This window comes from Neophocaena asiaeorientalis, unplaced genomic scaffold, assembly GCF_003031525.2.
Source record: "Neophocaena asiaeorientalis asiaeorientalis breed wild unplaced genomic scaffold, Neophocaena_asiaeorientalis_V1.1 scaffold141, whole genome shotgun sequence".
NCBI classification, from domain to species: Eukaryota; Metazoa; Chordata; class Mammalia; order Artiodactyla; family Phocoenidae; genus Neophocaena; species Neophocaena asiaeorientalis.
Genome location: NW_020174267.1, coordinates 3,691,500 through 3,711,790, shown reverse-complemented (window position 1 = coordinate 3,711,790; position 20,291 = coordinate 3,691,500). Strand labels below are relative to the sequence as shown.

General features: G+C 36.3%; 1 protein-coding gene across 1 annotated transcript in view; it reads left to right on the top strand.

Moving 5' to 3' along the window:
- The window catches only part of UGGT2 (UDP-glucose glycoprotein glucosyltransferase 2), a 165,058-nt gene that overhangs the window by 17,025 nt on the left and 127,742 nt on the right, over positions 1-20,291 (top strand). Inside the window, exons 5-8 of the mRNA XM_024755268.1 lie at positions 5,019-5,193; positions 10,634-10,730; positions 13,308-13,380; positions 15,713-15,813. Of these exons, the coding sequence (XP_024611036.1) occupies positions 5,019-5,193; positions 10,634-10,730; positions 13,308-13,380; positions 15,713-15,813 (446 nt within the window). The remainder of the gene's footprint in view (positions 1-5,018; positions 5,194-10,633; positions 10,731-13,307; positions 13,381-15,712; positions 15,814-20,291) is intronic.

Here is a 20,291-nt window from a genome sequence, read left to right as displayed (position 1 = left end):
ATGTCAGATGTTTGACCCTGCTCTTGGTGCTACCTTTGGTACCTCATCCCTGTCGAGACTTCTTTACGTTATGGTTTCGCTACTTAAGTCCAATCAGCCAACTCTGGCCGCACCACTGTAGCCCTTGGATCTAAACTGTTATTTTTCTGGCTTTCCAGATCATCTATAGTCTGACGGCTACGCACCTTATTTCACAGAGGCCAGCAACACTAGATCAGTAGTCAAAAGCATTCACTGAACATTCCACATTCTCTACCACCCACAGGCATCTGGTTTCTGAGCATACTAGAATGGCCTCCTCAGAAATTCGAAAAGTTTTGACTCTACCTCTCTCACCCTCTGATCCATAGGCTTTAGTAAGGCCGTTTGATCTCTGGATGTTACCATGCTCGGAAAGATGCCATCTCTTGGCCATCTCCTGTGAAATGGTTAGGATGAAAGAGGTAGGAGGTTGTATGGATTTGTTCAGGATTCTACCGTGACCGTTGCTGGGTGTCATGTATCTTTCCTTCGGTCAACAGCAGCCTCAGGTCATCCTGGTTGGTATGGCCTCCGTGTGGTAGCCCAGCCAGAAGGGGCTTGAAGAATTCAAACTTAAATTTTGGTCTATCCCCCTGGATTGTTTAGTTGGAAAGATGTGGTCCTACATCATGAAGATAACCAGTTGGTTGAGTCCACTGCTTACCAAGTCTTTCCACAGTGACCACAGGGGCCTAGCTGGGGGCCTATAATGGGTCTTTGTAAGTTTCTTAAAAATGCTCTTGTCTCACTTGAACCTGATTCTGCCAGATGAAAGGTGTGGGTATAAATAGAGGATGATTCGAAAATAGGTCAAATTGGAGGTATTGGGATGGGACACATTGATTTCATGGCTACTGAGGTGGAAGTGCAAGTCTAGCACCTGACCTTAGGCTCTGAAGGTGTGGGAAGGGGAGAAATTGCTTTCTTTGATCCTGGATCCAGCACAGCAGCCTGTCCAAATAGTCATACAGTCTGCCTGAGTCGGCCAGCAGCTGTGGCTGACAGTCTGGCCTGCTGTGGGGTTTGTCATTCCTCTACATGCTGTGTGAACATGGCCAGTCCTGGGTCTGACTTGTGCCTGACTCCCATCAGTGGCAGCTCCTAAGCGTAGATTCCTCCCTCCCCCAAATTCATGTGTGAACATGTGGGCTGGACAGCCTTCTTTTAATCTTAATGATACAAACGTACATATACACTTCCATCTCCTGAGCAGCCGGGTTGATGCTGCAGCTACTAGGTGCAAGTTTAACAATTTTGGAACTGGAGTGACACGTGCCATTCTGGGATTAAATGTTTGTATTTCTAGAAAGCAGGCACAGAATGTTTTCATTGGGGGTAGCGGTTGCTTTCTTATTATTGGGGGGGGGTGGATTCTGCCATAGCCCTGAGTGTCTTTCTGGGTATGGTAAGACTGTGAGGACTTGAATGGTCTGTGCCCAGGCCATTTCTCAGGGTTGTGTGCGGCAGGTGACTTTGAGGGATGAGTTGATGTCTGCCTCTGGGACCTGCTTCTTACAGGATGAGGGGCTCCCCGCACTCAGTGCTTCTTAGCTGTGGCGCGTACAGCTAAGCATTCTTGTGTAGCATTCTTGTGGGTCCGTTTCCACCCTAGTGGAATGCGGGGGCCACAGGGAACTGATGCAAACATGCTAAATAATGCTCATGCTGTTTATGTGCCAGGAGTAGTAAAGTTCTTTGTTTTTGACCTAAGAGTTTGTCTTCTGCCGGGATCCATGAAACAACAAAAGACAAACTTATTAGCTTGTAAGCGGGGTAAAATCAGTTCCCTAACCTGACAGAAACTAAATGGGTATACGTAGATATATATAGTGTCTTTTATATGTACACACACACACACACAGTTGTTATACATGTGGTATATGTGTGTATGTATATGTGTATATGTATGTATGTAGTGTTAATCTTTTTTTTTCTTTTTTGTGAACCTTATGCACATAATCCTTGGTTTATGTCACACTATCAACATTGGTCCATGGTGGTTGTTTTTTCTCATTTAAGCAAATAATGTATTTACACACACACACACAGTAATAGGAACATTTTAATTTTTTCCCTCTCCGTAGATGTTTCTCATTCCTAAGTTTTCTTCAGTTTTCATTTTCTTTCAGTTTTTCCAGATTAGATTTATATTTTTTAAAGAAATAACTGATACACTTATTATACTTTTTTTTTGTTCTAATGTATTACCATTTGCATTCATATTGTTTCTTATTTTGCCTTTGGTTGAGTTAGGAATGTGGGTTTTTTTATCTTTTAATCATAACACATTTAGGGCATCAAAGTTATCTTTCTTTACTCTATGGTATTCTTGTCCCAATTTCCTAAAAAACTCCTTTTATTTCCTTGTTGGGGGCAGGGGAGGAGAGAAAGTTATACTCATTTAGGACGGTGACGATTGCTGTCACTTTCTCCCAAATAAATAAATGACATTTTAGTGTAATATCTGTCAAGTTTGGGGCAGATTCAGACCATGGATCTTTGAACCATGGAACAGGAAGTAGAGAGAAAAAGAATTACGCTATCTTTCTTTTTGTCTAGTACATTGTTGTATTTCAAGTGGTAAGGTGTATTATGTTTTAAGTAGGAAGACATCAGTTATGATTCTAAGTTAAACGGCATAGATTTTATAATTACTGGGTTTTACTCCCAAATTATAGTATAACGTTATTATTAGTTTTCAGCTTCATTAAGAGTTTTTGTTTTTTTCTGTGTCTTTGAAAATATCATTGGAGATTCTGGGAAATGTAGCATTAAGGTCTGCTCTCCAAAGGCCACTTCAAATCTGTGTTACCCTCCTTTTTTTGTCCAAAGTGGAAAGCTGCATTTTAAAAAAATTTTTACTTTTTAAAAAAATTTTATTGGAGTATGGTTGATTTACAAAAGCTGCATTTTAAAAGTTAAAAATATTATATGTGGTCATTATTTAAAAAATTCAAATAATTCAGAAAAAATACAAAGTAGAAAGGGAAAATGACCCATAATTCTGCTAAGTTTGGTACATTTTTTTCTTTTTAAATACATATATTCACATGCAGATATATTCTTTTTTAAAAAACCTACATGGGATTGTACTATAAAGGATGTCTTAGAACCTTCCCCCACTGAATTATACATCCCTACATTTCTTGCATATAAATAAATATAAATATAGGTCTATGCTTTGTCATTGTGGAGCAGGACCCGTTTATATAGTGTTGTATTTCCGCCTGACACATAGTAGATGCTCAGATATTTATCAAATGAATGATACTGTGATTAAATGAACAAGTACATTTAATTATCCCACCCCTTGTGATAGATATAAGGTATTTTACATTTTTCCTCTATTATAAACAATATCTAGTTGAACGTCCATGTACATATTTTTATGTACATGTATCGTTATACTGTTATCTTGATAATTTCTAGAACTAGAATCACAAGGTAAATAAGTGTATGCATTTAAAATTGGTACATATTTCAAAATTTTTCTTCAGAAAGCTGGTTATGTTTCATACTCCATTTCTAACATTTTCACTAATGCTAATTTGTATGACTTCCCTTTATAATCTTAGTCAATTCAAGAAATGTAATTTCCTATTTTTAAATGTAATCTAGTCGATTTTTAAAAGCTGTTTTCCCTCTTACGGAGTAATTCTCCATACATGTAGTATAATTTTTTATTACCTATGATGTATCCATGTGATTCCTGAATGAATTAAAAAAGCAGACTTTGAAAGGTATGTGTTTTAGGGTATAAGAAGGCACTCACCAGGGCTTCCCTTGTGGCGCAGTGGTTGAGAGTCCGCCTGCCGATGCAGGGGACACGGGTTCGTGCCGCGGAGTGGCTGGGCCCGTGAGCCATGGCCGCTGGGCCTGCGCGTCTGGAGCCTGTGCTCCGCAGCGGGAGAGGCCACAGCAGTGAGAGGCCCGCGTACCGGGAAAAAAAAAAAAAAAAAAAAAAAAGAAGGCACTCACCATTACAGACTCATGAACAAATGTTATATTAACCTTTACCTTTGTCTCTGGGAAATCTATTTCATTTCTTCTAATTTTTTTCTTTTATATTCAACCTCAAGATTTATCTAATAGCATTAGCAGCCTTTCCAATTACCAACATTTGAAAACATTTATCTTTAATACTAATATTAATTTCATTGTGAAGATAGAATTTACTAATATGTATAAAGAATCTTGCATAGTGCCTGGAAAATAAGATGTCAAAGTCTGTTTATGATGGTAGGGCCAGACCATAGGACTGCTCTGTTTGTTTGATTATCCTTTGGGATTTAATGAGTTGTTATTCATATAAGAACTGATAATCTTTGCATGACATAGTACCTTTGTTTTTTAAAGATTTGGAGCCCATTTTCAGGGAATGTGAGCTATAATGAAAGGTTATATTCCTCTAATTGAAGAAAATATAAATTTTATTTCATCAAAAAATATGTTGCCATTTATATTTTATTTTATTTTTTATTTTTTTTTCGGTACGCGGGCCTCTCACTGTTGTGGCCTCTCCCGTTGCGGAGCACAGGCTCCGGACGCGCAGGCTCAGCGGTCATGGCTCACGGGCCCAGCCGCTCCGCGGCACGTGGGATCTTCCCGGACCGGGGCGCGAACCTGTGTCCCCTGCATCGGCAGGCGGACTCTCAACCACTGCGCCACCAGGGAGGCCCTATATTTTATTTTTAAAGATAGCAAACATTGATTGAAAATAAAATATTTTTAATATTCAGTGTTGGGCTAACCAAATTTATTTTTTGTCTTTTCTGTCATTCAGAAGTTCTGTTCACAGAGTCACCACAGGAAATCTAAATTCTTTTCCTGTGATTTTATGTATGTGTCTGTGTGTATATATATATACACACAGACACACACACAAATGCATATACATACATTCCTATAGGTTTGATAAGTAAAAATTATAAAGTTTCACGATATGTTTCTCATATGCTTTGCTTTCAGTTCTTGTTTGTGTTTTGTTTTCATTTTAGGCCCAGACCTTATCTGTATAAAGGAGACCACAAATTTCCTGCAAACAAAGAGAACTTACCAGTGATTATCCTCTATGCAGAAATGGGTACCAGAGCATTTCGTAAATTTCACACGGTGTTGTCTGAAAAAGCTCAAAATGGGGAAATTCTTTATGTTCTTCGGCATTATGTTCAGGTACGTGTTTGTTTTGTCCAAGATTATTTTGGCTATAAAAAATACATTTTATAATTATTTCTTTACTAGATTTTACATGATAATTTCCCCTAGAATAGTTATTTAAAGATTTTTTTAAACTGACAGAACTATCACATGTGAATTTTATGTGGAAAAATATATTGAGATTCTGTGTCTTTTCTGGAAGTATCATGTTTATATTTCTTTCCTTTATAATATATTTGGAACAGATTTAAAACTTGGATAAAAAACAAAACCATATAACAATAGCATGGGTAATATCTGCTAGGATTCATGAATGTAGTTATTTTGAATGAAAATGTATTATGATGAGGAGGTCTAATTTACTTGGTGTTTTGATAGTATATATTAGTTCAGAGTGCTAAGCTTGGTATGCAAATACTCTCAAACCTATTTGTTTGAAAGGCTGATTACTTACTTATGCAAGTTTCAGATCAAATGTGTTGTGTTATCCCCGTCTCCAGAGCTCTCGTTGCAGTCACACTCTATCACATTATTCTGTTTTAATGACTTCGTAGCACTTATTACTGTGCTGTCTCTAATTTTATTTCTTTAACACCTACACACACACACACACACACACACACACACACAAACACAACCAAACTCTCACCATCACACATTAAAATATAATGGCCATTAGAGGAATGACTTTGTTTTTTACTTCTATATTCTGAACATGGAAAGAGTGTTTTAATTTGCATTTCCCAAAATAGTCATGATGAATTTAATGTTTAAAGTAATAAAAGCATTACAGATATACTTAATTGCCTATCCATATCTTTTGCCTGTTTTTATGTTGGATTCTTTGGGGCTTTCCTCCCCCATTTAGATTTTTAAAAACATATTCTGAATACCGGTCTTCTACACTCTACAAACATCTTCTGTGTATTTCTGGTCTCCTGGTAATAAAAAATATATACGTCATATTTCATTTAGTGCAAGTATTAATTGCAGTTGTACTCAAATTTATCCAACTTTTCCTTAATGGTTTCCTTCATGATGCCATAAAGACATTTTCTTATATTTTCTTGTGAGAATTAAAGTGCTGTTCTTTGTGTTTTGCTTTTTAATTCATCTGGATATATTTGAATTTGCTGTAAGGTAGAGACATAATTTTAGTTCCATATGGAAATTCATTGGTCTCCACATAATTCATTGGACAGTTAACTCTTTATACTAATCCATCATATGCCAAGTTTTCATAGGCGTATATGTTTTTAGACTCTATTCTGTTCCAATAATATATCTAATTTTATACAAATATAGCATTATTTTAATTGTAGTAGCTTTAAAACTTAAAGCAATATTGAAAAAGAGGAACGAAGCTGGAGGCATCACATGTCCTGATTTCAAACTATATTAGAAAGCTGTAGTGATTAAGACTGTATGGTATTGGCATAAAACAGATACATAGAGCAGTGGAACAGAACAGAGAGCTGAGAAATAAACCTATGCATATATGATCAACTAATATTTAACAAGGGAGCCAAGAATACTCAATGGGGAATAGATAGTCTCTTCAATAAACGGTGTTGGGAAAACTGACAGCCACATGAAAAAAATGAAACTGGACCCCTATCATATAGCACTCAAAAAGATTAAGTCAAAATGGACTAATAACTTAATCATAAAATCTGAAGCCATAAAACACCTAGAGAAAACATAAGGGAAAAGCTTCTTGACATTGGTCTTGGCAGTGAGTTTTTGGATTTGACCCTAAAAGCAAAGGCAATAGAAGCAAAAATAAACAAGTGGGACTACATCCAACTATAAAAGCCTCTGCATAACTAAGGAAACCATCAACAAAATGAAAAGGCAACTTACCAAATTTGAGGAAATATTTGCAAATCATATATATGATAAGGGGTTAATATCCAAAATACAAGAGGAACTCATACAACTGAAGAGCAAATGAAAAGAAACAGTTCAACTAAAAAGTGGGCAAAGGACCTGAATAAACATTTTTCTAAAGAAGACATGCAAATAAGCACCAGGTATATGAAAAGGTGCTCAGCATCACTAACTGTCAGGGAAATGCAAATCAAAACCACAGTGAGATGCCACCTCACACCTGTTAGAATAGCCATATGTCAAAAAGACAAGAGTTAACAAGCATTGGTAAGGATGTGGAGAAAAGGAAACCCTAGTGCACTGTTGGTGGGAATGTAAAATGGTACAGCCTCTCTGGAAAACAGTATAGAGGTTCCTCAAAAAGTTAAAAATAGAACTAGCATATGATACAGCAATTCCACTGATGGTATATATCTCGAGGAAATGGAATCGCTATCTTGAAAAGCTATCTGCACCCCCATACTTGTTGCAGCATTACTTATATAGGAGTAACCTGTGTGTCCAGAGATGGATGAATAGATAAATGTGGTGTGTGTGTGTATATATACACACATGCACAATGAAATATTATTTGGCCTTAAAAAAGAAGGAAATCCTGCCATTTGTAACAACATGGAAGGACTTTGAGGGCATTATGCTAAGTCAGACAGAAAAAGGCAAATATCATATGATCTCATATATGGAATGTGAAAAAAACCAAATGCATAGAAACAGAGAACTGGTCGGTGGTTGCTGAAATTGAGGGGTGGGGAGGGTTGATGGGTGAAGGTGGTCAAAAGGTACAAATTTCCAGATGTAAGATATATCTGGATATAAGTTCTGGGGATGTAATGTACAGCATGACGACTGTACTTAACAGTACTCTATTGAATATTTGAAAGTCGCTAAGAGAGTGGATCTTAAAGTTCTCATTATAAGAAAAAGACAACTGTAGCTATGCGAGGTATGGGCATTAACTAAATTTACTGTGGTAATCATTTCGTAATACAATTGACCCTGAACGACTTGGAAGTTAAGAGCTCCAACACTCTGCGCATTCGCAGATCTTTGTATAGCTTATAGCTGGTCCTCCGTATATACGCCATTCCTCTGTATCCACGGTTCAGCACATGTAGATTCAACCAGCCATGGGTTATGCAATAGTGTAATATTTACTATTGAAAAAAATCCACGTGTAAGTGGACCAGTGCAGTCTACGCAGTTCAAACCCATGCTGTTCAAGGGTTTGATTTGATATCAAATCATTATGTTGGACACCTTAGACTAATACAGTGTTATATGTCAATTATCAGAAAAGGAATGGGAGATCAAAGTATATGTTTATCTTTTTAAAAAAAGTCCCCCAAGTGGTTTTAATATGCACCCCGCCCCCGGATGGTATAGTCATCTATTGGGAATCAGTGTCCCAAGCTATTATTTGGAGAATGTGACCATTAAATATACTTCTGTGAAAGCATATTCACCAGCTATCTGGGTACTTTGTAGCATCAAATTATGGCCTTCTATTTAATTAATGACATATTGTACATCCAAAATAGTTATACTGTAAATCTAGTCAGCATGTAATCCTAATAAAAATAGACTTATTTGTGCTACTTTTTAAAAAAATTTATTGTTATGATTTTTTTTAGTTGTGTTGGGTTTTCATTGCTGGTACGTGGGCTTCTCATTGCGGTGGCTTCTCTTGTTGCGGAGCGCGGCCTCTAGGCGTGCAGCCTTCAGTAGTTGTGGCACGCGGGCTCTAGAGTGCAGGCTCAGTAGTTGTGGTGCACGGGCTTTGTTGCTCCGCAGCATGTGGGATCTTCCCAGACCAGGGCTCGAATCCGTGTACCCTGCATTGGCAGGCGGATTCTTAACCACTGCGCCACCAGGGAAGTCCCTGTGCTACCTTCTGAACAGATGCTTTTTTGTGGGGAAAGAAGAAATAGGATAATGAAGAAAGATTTTTTTTCACCAGTTGATTTAGCCTATGAGCATTTTTGGTTTGCAAATCCAAAATTATTAAACTACAATTCAAATTTTATATCAATACCTTTCAAAAGGAGAAAGTAAATATGAAGTTAGTAAACATTTATCTTTATTATTGAGGAGCTGGTAACATTCCAGAACTGATCATGGAAATTGGTTATGTGAAATGGCATTTCTTTTATGAACTATAACAAGATATGTGGACTTAGAGGTTCAGTTTGCCTAGCCACCAACTGATTGTCTTTTGAGTGGATAGTCAAAATACATTTTTAAATTGAGCTGGATGAAATTGAAAACTCTTTAAAAGATTTTCAACTTTGTCAGATTACTATAATTATAAACAACCCAGTGTCCTCATGCTATCTTTCATTATAGCATGTGCCTGAGAAATTAGCAAATTCAATTTTAGTGTGGGCAGCAATGTTAAACACTTGTCTGCATATCTGAAACTAATTCTTACATCATCTTATTTAGAAATAGAACAGTCCAGGAATAGTCACTATGGTCGTATACTTATTTTGAAGTCTGAGGCAGAAGTTTAGGGAGGAAAGAAGAGACTAAAAACCGTAGTACACTATTGAGGTTTTCTTTCTGTTTGTCCTCTGCCTCTTCCTCTGTCATGTTTAGAATTGCAAAACTGCCCTCATGCAAATGTTAGTTAAGCAAAGACACATAACATCTTCACAGGAGTTTGCTGAGTGCTAGATTAAATGCGTTTTCCAACCCATGAAAGAATATGCCAAATGGTCATGATTGTAGCACAACTGATAAGAATTTCAGTCTAGAAGCTAGAAAGAACCTTAGACATCTTCTAAAATATTACATATATTCATCCAGGTTGCTTACTTTTTTGAAAAAATGTGATGACTTCTCTTCCTTCACAGAGTAGTCTCTAGAAGTACGTTTTATATTTGCACTTTTGGAAAGGTGAAAGAAAACTTACCAAATGCTGATCATAAATACTTCAGACAACCCAGTTTTAGGCAAATTGTTACCTCTCACTGCAAGAATAGGTATTAATTTGTGGCATTTGGTATATTTTAATCATTGAGAAACATGAAGAAACACTTATAGGTTGTTCAAGGCACTGAGCTTTTTTGTTTCCTTTGCCTCTACTTTCTAGTATTTGCTTTTGGGGACACTCTGGATGTCCTACATGCAGACAACTAGCAAATGAATAGCATTTACTGGTTTAGCAAATCTTGTGTAGTTCCCCCAAAAGAGTACAGTTTTGTTGAAACTCGATTGTATGGGATCCTCTGTTAATTAATTCATGGGAAAGATGGCAAAGTTACCATGGTATAACAGAAAAAGATCAGATTTTTTTTTCATTGTAAAGTAATGAAAACATCAGAGTCATGACAAGGATTTTAGAAAGTAAAGAAGTGGTAATCAACCAAATTCTAGTTCCTTGATAGACTGTCTAGGGAGGGTATAAATATCCCCCTTATATTTCACAGTGATTACTTCAATATTAGTAATTTACCCTAATGTCCTAATACACAGTCATTCTGAATTCAAAAGCAGATGTTTGACTAAATATTTTCTCTCTCTCTCTCTCTTTTTTTTTTTTTTTTAAATAAATGTGTTTGAACAGAAACCAGCCTCACAGAAAATGTACTTATCTGGCTATGGTGTGGAGCTAGCTATTAAGAGTACAGAATACAAAGCGTTGGATGATACCCAAGGCAAAAGTAAGTTTATTCTCTGTATTCGAGTAGAATGAAAATTTGGAGGCTTATACACTTCAGTTGAAAAAAGAAAATGACTGTAATCCTACACACGTTAATTTGAGGCTGGAGACAGGGTAGACATGTTCCTCCTTAGTTGGAATTTAACTTTAAACTAAAAGAAATACATTTCATACTATTGTGCTCTCAGAAACTTCAAAAAGTGGAAGTAGCACATTTGCTTTTACTCAATGGCTTCCCAACCATTTTCCGCAACATATAAAAATTGATAGTATCTGTAGGGTATGTAGAAGCAATAGGTGAGGCTGCTTATGGCTAGAGGTGACTGACCCAGGAGCTCAGACTGGCCATGATGTGCCCAGTCACCCCCTGGGAGCAAGGGTGGGGGGGCTCTAAGGGGATCAGTATCTCAGTAAACCTAAAACTCATTGGTAGCACTGCCTTACAAGTCTTGGTCTGAAGTATTTATATATAATGAAGTTAGGATGATGGTCTTGTGTTTTTGCTTTTGTTTTTGTTTTGAAGTGAGATGGAGAGGGCTGTGAGTTGATTGGTTAGATGAAGTAGATTTGTGATCTACCAGTCCAGTGTCTATGTTCTGTGTACTGAATGTATGCTCTAGATGAAGGATTCTGGAGACCTAAAAACACTGAAGAACTTTTCAGATTCTTATGGAAATCTTTTGTTACCTGGCTCATTGGAAATGTATTTGTACCTGATTCTTGGTTAAGAGTTTCTAATTCATTCGTTTGTATGGTCTCAGATGTTACTTCTGCTACAATTTTGTTTTTCTATTCAAGATCTGGTCCTGGCAGCCCTACCCTGATCACAGCTTAGCTCTAGCCCTCCTATTGAATGTGCTACAAATCAACATCTGTATTATTGTGATTGAAAATCCTGCTGGTTAAAGAGTTACTGAAAAAGTATCGTAGAAATAATAATGCCCAGATTTTATATATTTCCATATAGCTTGTATATAGCTCTATAATGCTTTATAATGTAGTATCTTGTTTAACAGTCATGGTAGTAACATAAGGCATTTTCTAGCCATCCTTGGGCTTGTAGAATTTTTTTTAAAAAGTCATGTGATCACATGTATTTCTGTATTACAAGTTGCACATTAAATTTTGTCGTACATTCAGAATATATTTTCTCTCCATTCTAGTTGCCACTCCTTTAGCTCGCTTCTTTTTTCCCCTCTGTATATGGGTGTCAGGCTTCTAACTGACCTCTTCAGTACCCCTAGTCCCCTCATCCCCCAAATAGAATAATCCATTTGTTCTCCACAGTGCTTTCTGACTGTACTTCTTATGATGAAAATCTGACTTTATGATTCCACCAGTTAAAATCCCGGACTGGTTCCCTGTAACCTCCTCATAAATTCAAGTACTATATAGCATAACAGAGAAAGCTTTTCACATTCTGGCCTCTTTCTGCCTAATCACTGTCCCTCAGCCCTCTCATTTGTACACTGTGGTCCTGTAACACTAAACTACTATACAGAATAATTTTCGGTTCCCTGGATGCCTCCATGTGTGGCTCCCTGCCCAGCCTTCGTGACCTCTGTAGAGAACTCTCATCCCTTAGCATATGCTGTTCCTGCTGCCTGAAACCTTCCTCCTTTTTCCCACCTCTTTTATTCATCTAAGGCCTATTCATCTTTTAAGGATCATGTATATCAGTCAGTACCTCTGAGATGGCTGTCCATCTTCCTGCTCTGTCAGAGGAAGGTTTTCCCTCTTCTATATTCCACATATTTTGTGCTTTCTTTTGAAAAAGTTTTAAACAGTCTGTTAAAATTGTCTGTTTGTCTCCTTTTCCACCAACTGAGGTTTGTGTCTTTTGCGTCTCTCTTCCTGGTGTCTGTCTGGCAGGCATCGGGCGTCATAGAAGGCAGTCGATAAATATTTGCCTGATGAATGAATGAAAGGGAGGGAAAGGAAGACTGGATCAAAGCACCCAGTGTTTTTAGTTGCAGTCCTAGAGGTCCAGACTCTCAGACGAGTAAGAAGGGAGAAGTGTACTTGATGAGCTCTGATGGAGTGTAGCCCATACTGCTTACAGTCACAGATTCTTAGAATCCCAGAGTACCCTCACACATACCACTTACCACACTGTATGCTATAATTATTGGTAAGTAAAGGAGAGGCGAAGAGAAATGAACATAAAATATATACTTATTCTTTGAGGCCATGAGTTTTGGTGTCTTTCTGAAGATTTTTTGATTATGTCTAAAGGTGTGAGAAATAATGTGAGAACTCCTGTATGTGTTAGGGTTTGGATTTCTTGCTGGCTTAAGAGCTAAGCCCAGGGTTCGTTGCACACCCCTTGGTTTATCATTCTGGTATAAAATAGAACTTGACTACAACATGATCTATAGAGCACTTATGATGGTTTTTAAATATTTAATAATCAAGCTTGTTTAAAAAGAGAGCACACTCATGTCTCATTAAGCTGATCCATGAAAGAAAAACAAGGTAAGACAAATGGAATTTGATTTTATTTTGAGTTCTTCTAATTTTTTATTACATATTTTCCAGTCTGAAATATTTTCATTTTGCTTTTGTTTCCAAAATATAGCTGTGACTAATACTAGTGTAGAAGATATTACAGAAACAAATGAAGTTCAAGGATTTCTCTTTGGGAAATTAAAGTAAGTCTGAATTGAAATGAAACTATTACTATACTCTTAAATTTGTTTTTAAAGGACTTGATTCAATATTCTGGGTTGGCATATGTTTCACATTTTAAAAATATACATACTATTGTTTTTATTACAGAAGTAACACATGGTTAATGCAGAAAAGCACAAAATTGAAAAATAATCGCTAATTCCACAGGATAATGAGTGTGGTTAGAGATACTGGAATTGAAAGTGATCAGAGTTATCTCTGGCTAAAAACTAAAACAAAAATTTATGGAATCTTTTACAGATCTAATGGGTTACAAAAATCATAGTTAATATTGGATTTTTAGCATGAAAAAAATTTCATGTCTCGAAGAGAAAATATTTATTTCCCTAAATTTCTGTGCCATGTATTGCCATATTAAATACCTTTTAACTTCTGGTATTAATTTCATATACACATATAAGTAACCTTTCAAAAAATTGAAGTTCTGTCCCCCTTTTTTTTTCCTGCATCACTGATTGAGGACAAGGAATAGGATGGTGAGTGCTCTCTGAATGTTCATGGGTGGGGATTGTTGTCGTTTTATGTCGTTTCTCTTATTTACAAGAAGGGAAAGTTTATGATTCTATTATAAAGACAACATTAATTAAAAATAAAGAACCATTTTTATTAATATCTTTAGTTCTTATTTAGTATTACAGATATTTATAAAGGACACTTAGGTCCGTTCTCCTGGTGAGTAGATAACTGTACAGAGTGAGGGGAACATTTTTGGACACTATGCTCCTTCATACAGATGACTGAGTTATATTTCTACGGTTTACTGGACAAGTTGTATACTAGTGGCCTTAAAAAGTTAATGCATCTTGTAAAATGGATTTAAGTAAGATTTTTATTTAGTAGATAACATTTTTATTCCATTTCCAGCTGTGTCTTGCATCTTAGAATCCACAGTTCTGTTTTTTTTTTTGGGGGGGGGTGGGTACCGGGCTTCTCACCGTTGTGGCCTCTCCCGTTGCGGAGCATAGGCTCTGGACGTGCAGGCTCAGCGGCCATGGCTCACGGGCCCAGCTGTGGGATCTTCCCAGACCGGGGCACGAACCCATGTCCCCTGCATTGGTAGGCGGACTCTCAACCACTGCCCCACCAGGGAAGCCCTGTTTTGTTTTAAATGTAACTATTTATAGGAATAAATTGCATGTCTTCCAGAAAGCCTTTGGAACCCTGGGATATTAGTTTTTTGGATAGGAAATACTCAGAGTTAGTTTTTACACAACTAATTGATTTAGGCAAGAACCTTCTGCTTTGAGGTATTGTATGAATAATGTGTTTTTGCCTGAGTTACATAAATGATTTTAGCTGTGAAAATTATTGTTAAGCTTATGATTAAACATGAAAAACAATATAACAGCTCTTATAAACTTAGTATTACTCTGTAACTTGAAATATTGAGAAAGGAGTGGTTAATTTAATTCATAGTGAACTTCTTTTCAAAGAAGTTCTTTTGCTTTCTCACTGTAAGAGCAGACTTGATTCATTTCCAAAATGTGGTCCCACATTGTAATAAAATTGCAAGATATGAAATTGTAGTACATTTATTATTGTTAACTATAAGATTAATCTATTTCTGTGTATTTATTTTTCATCTCACATTTTAAAATATTTATTTCTCTTTACTGTTGAAAATATGTATTTGTTTATAAATTGTGCTGATAGCTACATAAAGTTTTTTTAAAACAATTCTAATAATATGAAATGGTACTGTGTTTTGATTTCATGAGAGATGGAAGAATAAAGATTATAGTTTTTATTATATGTACAGTAAAATATCATGCTGCATTATTTGGCACTCTCTAAAAAATACCTAGATATGTTTAATTAGGCAGAATTATCTTATTTAAGTTTTTTATAAGTTTCAAAGATGGAACTTTTCAGAAATAGAGTAAACTCTAAAATTGTATAGGAAGCATTAATGTCTTTCCTTATAGTTTTCATTTTTAATTATAAAAGCAAGACTTGTAATTTATAAAATGTTAAATAAAAAGTGTATAACATAAAAACTAATAATTCTGCCCTCACACTTGGATCCCTTACAGGTAATGTTAACAAATGAGAGTACATCCTTCCAGATTTTGTTTCCTTTTGTTTTGTTTTATACATTGAAAAAAGTAGACATGCATATCTCCCTCATTTTTTTTAAGTTCTGTGGATATAGCTGCCTCACTACTTATTATTATCTTGATGAACAGTTAGTGTCTAAATATTTTGAAAAGTTAATTTCAAAAATATACTGCTTGTATAGTAGTAATTTGTAGTAGGTGATGATAATTAACATTACTTAATATTCTAATACAGAGAAAGATATTCAGATCTTAGAGATAATCTGACAACATTCCAAAAATACCTGATTGAGAGTAATAACGAAATGATGCCTTTGAAAGTCTGGGAACTACAAGGTATAGTATCTCAGTCCACATTAACATAGCATATTGGTAACTTATCTCTGTTTTGTTAAATAGGCTTTTATAGAATGTGATGTAAATTATTTCATAGGCACTAATAATTACTAAGGATGTGACTAATATACATTATTTCTGTGGAAATACAAATTTAGTTAAAAGGTTATTCATCAAGCAAACCATATTTTTATGTTTGTAAGATTTAAAATTATATAAAGTACAGTTATTTGATATCATCTAATCATTTTTAAAGTGTACACGAGTTATAGATTCATCTCAGGTATTAAATCACATTTCAGAGAATCTTTAGCATTGATTAGAAATCCTGATTAGTAAGTCAGGAGAAATCAGAACTAAATCTTAGTTTTCTTCTCTTTAAAATTTTGATCTTAACAGACCATTGCATGTTTCATTGTGAACTTAGAATAGCTCCCGTACTGACATCCTATAAGCAGATATTTTGAGACTGAACCAAATGTTGAGAATGAACCAAAATTCCTTTTCAGTTTGTAATTTTCTTTTTTATTATTTGTAATGTTTAGTGGGTCATGGGAATATGTCACTTTTCTGTGGAATCTATACCTTTTATCACATCTCATTGACTTTTTTTTAATATAACAACTTACTGAAATATACTTGATATGCAGTTCACCCATTTAAAGAGTACAATTCAGTGGGGTTTAGTATATTTTTAGAGCTTTTTAACTGTCAGCACAGTCAATTTCAGAGACCCATAATTTAGAAAATTGTAAGTGATAGGGTGCTTCTGAAGGCTGGTAAACAGAGAACATGCAAAGTTAGCTTCCTTGTAATTAACCTCACTGATGTCTGTGGAAGGTATATTTGAATGGACTAGAAACAGGAAATCTAGTTAAGACATCATTGAATTAGTGTAGCGAGAGATAGAACTATGACTGTGGTAAAAGGCATAGAGAGGAAGGCCAGATTTAGCAAATATTTAGGAGATGAAAAGAGTCAAAGATGAATTTAAAATTTCCAGCTTGGAGCCTGAGTAGAGAGAATATAAAACATGTAAGTGGGTTTGGGGGTTGAATACGGGGCCCAGAAATAATGAGACTGGCATTAAAAAAGATAGACTTAAAGTGATGGTGGCATATCCAGATGACCAGGTCCAGTGGTGGGGTGAATATAAAGTCCTTATAGTAAAAGGAGAAGATTTAAAAGTTGAAAATATTAGCATAGAGGTTTTTTAAAGGTGGGGGGTGCTAACTGAAAGTGTAGGGTGCCCAAATCAGTGCCCAAGGGAGTGTCCACGTGCTCGTCCACGTGGGGAAAGTAGACACAGTGGAATGATGAGAGCTAGAAGAAGCAGCACATTAAAGAAGCCAAGGAAATAGATTCAGGAGAGGGTAAGTGATCAGGACCTTTTCCTTTTTTGATTGATTTAACAAGTGTTTATTGAATTTCTACTAGGAGTCAGTCATGTCCCTACAGCCATGGTCTTATAATTTTTGGCTGAGACCTGGAGTAGGAAGTATATTTTACATCAAGACCCATACACAAGTGTATAATGTGTGAATACACAGATATGCTTAAAACTAAAAAGAAAGCTTTAGCATAGATATGTATGTTTACCACATTTTATTAATTCTGTAAGACTATTTTAAAAAATGTATTTATTTATTTTTGGCTGTGCTGGGTCTTCGTTGCTGCACGCGGGCTTTCTCTGGTTGTGGCGAGCAGGGGCTACTCTTCGCTGCAGTGCGCGGGCTTCTCATTGCGGTGGCTTCTCTTGGCAGAGCACGGGCTTCTAGGGTGCACGGGCTTAGTTGCTCTGCGGCACTTGGGATCTTCCTGGACCAGGGCTCGAACCCTTGTCTCCTGAATTGGCAGGTGGATTCTTAACCACTGTGCCACTAGGGAAGCCCAAGACTTTCTTTTACTCTACCCTATTTCATTTGAGAAAAAAACCCTTCACATTATCCACTAAGGTGATTTCACTACTAACTAATGGGTTCCAACTGATACTTTGAAAAAGTGCTGTATTCTGAAGATAAAATTAGAGTTAAAGCAAACACCACGTTTATTCAAAGGACCTTGGACAAACATAAACAACTTTAAAAACCAATGTAAAAATTAGCATTGCAATTGCTGCAAAGTAAAGGGACATAAGGTGAAGAAGGGCATATACCAGGAAGATCTGACTGGTGGGATGGGGGCAAGGAAGGGGTAACAGAAAGGGGAGGGTTCCTCAAGAAGTGGTGATTGAATTGAGATCTGAGGAAGGACTAGAATAAATTTGAGGGTGGGTTATTTAGGGAGAATATCAAAGACCCTTTCAGGGGGCTGCAAATGGAGTGTGAGGGAGAGGAGATATCAGGAACAACTGCTGGATTCATGGTTTACCCAGCTGGATGGACAGTGGTGGATTTTCTGGAAAGAGAAGACTAAAGAGGACCAGATTTGGGCAAAGATGGGTGGGAATATCACAAATTTGTTATTGAACGTGCTGCTTTTGAAGTATCCAAGTGGTAAAACCAGAAAAACAGTTAAATATGGGAATCTGGATTTCAGAGGCAAAGTGAAGGACTTAAATAATTTATGAGTCATCTAGGTAGGGAATAGTTTAGAAAAAAGCAAAAGATGTTAATAGACTATGCTAATATTATATTCATTTACTTGTTATTTACAGTTTCTCTGATTTCATGAGTGAATTTTCAGGGGCTTTTGAACAGCATATGTGAAGCAAAATTCCATTCATGTTGTAAAAAGTTTTAAAAGACTAGTTATGCTATCAGACCTGAGTAAAATATAGTTGTCCATGGTCGTGATGATGATGGTGATTGGCGGTGATAAAAATATTAGCTAATACTATTTGTCTGGCACAGTATTGGGCTCTTTATATGCATCATCCTAATTAATTTTTTAAAAAACTCATGGGGTATTGATAGATATCCTGCTTTTACAGATGAGGAAACTGAGAAACATACACACAAAATAATTAGTCCGAGGTCACCAGTCTCATAAAGCACAAATCAGCGATACCTAAAATCAGCAGGTCTCTCTCATTTTAGAGCCTAAATTCTTTCTTTACCTCTATGTTGTACTGTTTTATAAGTATAACATCATGCAGCCAAATACTCTCAGGAAAGGTCTTTCATCATATACTATCCTCAAAAGAAATACTCTTTTGAAATGCAAATCAAAACTACAGTGAGATACCACCTCCCACTGGTCAGAATGGCCATCATCAAAAAGTCTAAAAGTAACAAATGCTGGAGAGGGTGTGGAGAAAAGGGGAACCCTCCTACACTGTTGGTGGGAATGTAAGTTGGTGCAGACACTATGGAAAGCAGTATGGAGGTTCCAGAAACCTAAAAATAGAATTGCCATATGATCCAGCAATCCCACTCCTGGGCATATACCCGGACAAGATTGTAATTCGAAAAGATACATGCACCCCTGTGTTCACGGCAGCACTATTCACAATAGCCAAAACGTGGAAACAACCTAAATGTCCACTGACAGATGAATGGATAAAGAAGATGTGGTACAGGTATACAATGGGATACTACTCAGCCATAAAAAAGAATGAAATAATGCCATTTGCAGCAACATGGATGCAACTGGAGATTATCATACTAAGTAAGTCAGAAACAGAAAGACAAATACCAAATGATATCCCTTGTATGTGGAATCTAAAGTATGGCACAAATGAACTGATCTACAAAATAGAAGCAGACTCACAGACAGAGATCAGACTTGTGGTTGCCAAGGGTGGGGGAAGAGAGATGGAATGGGAGTTTGGGGTTGGTGGGTGCAAACTATTCCATTTAGAGTGGATAAGCAACAAGGTCCTACTGTATAGCACAGGGAACTATATTCACTATCTTGTGATAAACCGTAATGGAAAAGAATACCAAAAAAAGGATGTACCTATGTGGGTACCTGAGTCACTTTGCTGTACAGCAGAGATGGCACAACACTGTAAATCAACTCTACTTCAATTTAAAAAGATACATAAACAAAACAAAACAAGAAATACTCTTTTATAAGTTATATCAATCATATAAGTAATGACTTCAAGTTTTCTTATCTAAAAATGCATAAATATATACACACCAGTTAAAAATTGTTACTTAAAATTGCCTTTAATAGCAATAGAATAAGAAGACACATAAAGGATCTTATTTGTAAGTTCACTGTTCATTCACCCATTCATTCGTCAATATTGAGCACCTACTTATGTATCAGGTACTTTTTTTGAGGTTAGAACATTTAAGTTCTACTCTTTTAGTACATTTCAATTATATAATACAATGTTATCAACTATAGTCACCATGTTACACATTAAATCCTCCGATTTTATTCAGTCTTAGAGCTGAAAGTTTGTACCCTTTTACTAGCCTTTCCCTGTCTCTCCCACCCTCAGCCTCTGGCAGCTACTTTTCTACTCTCTGTTTCTATGAGTTTGACGTTTTTTAGATTCCATGTATAAGTGATGCTGTGCAGTG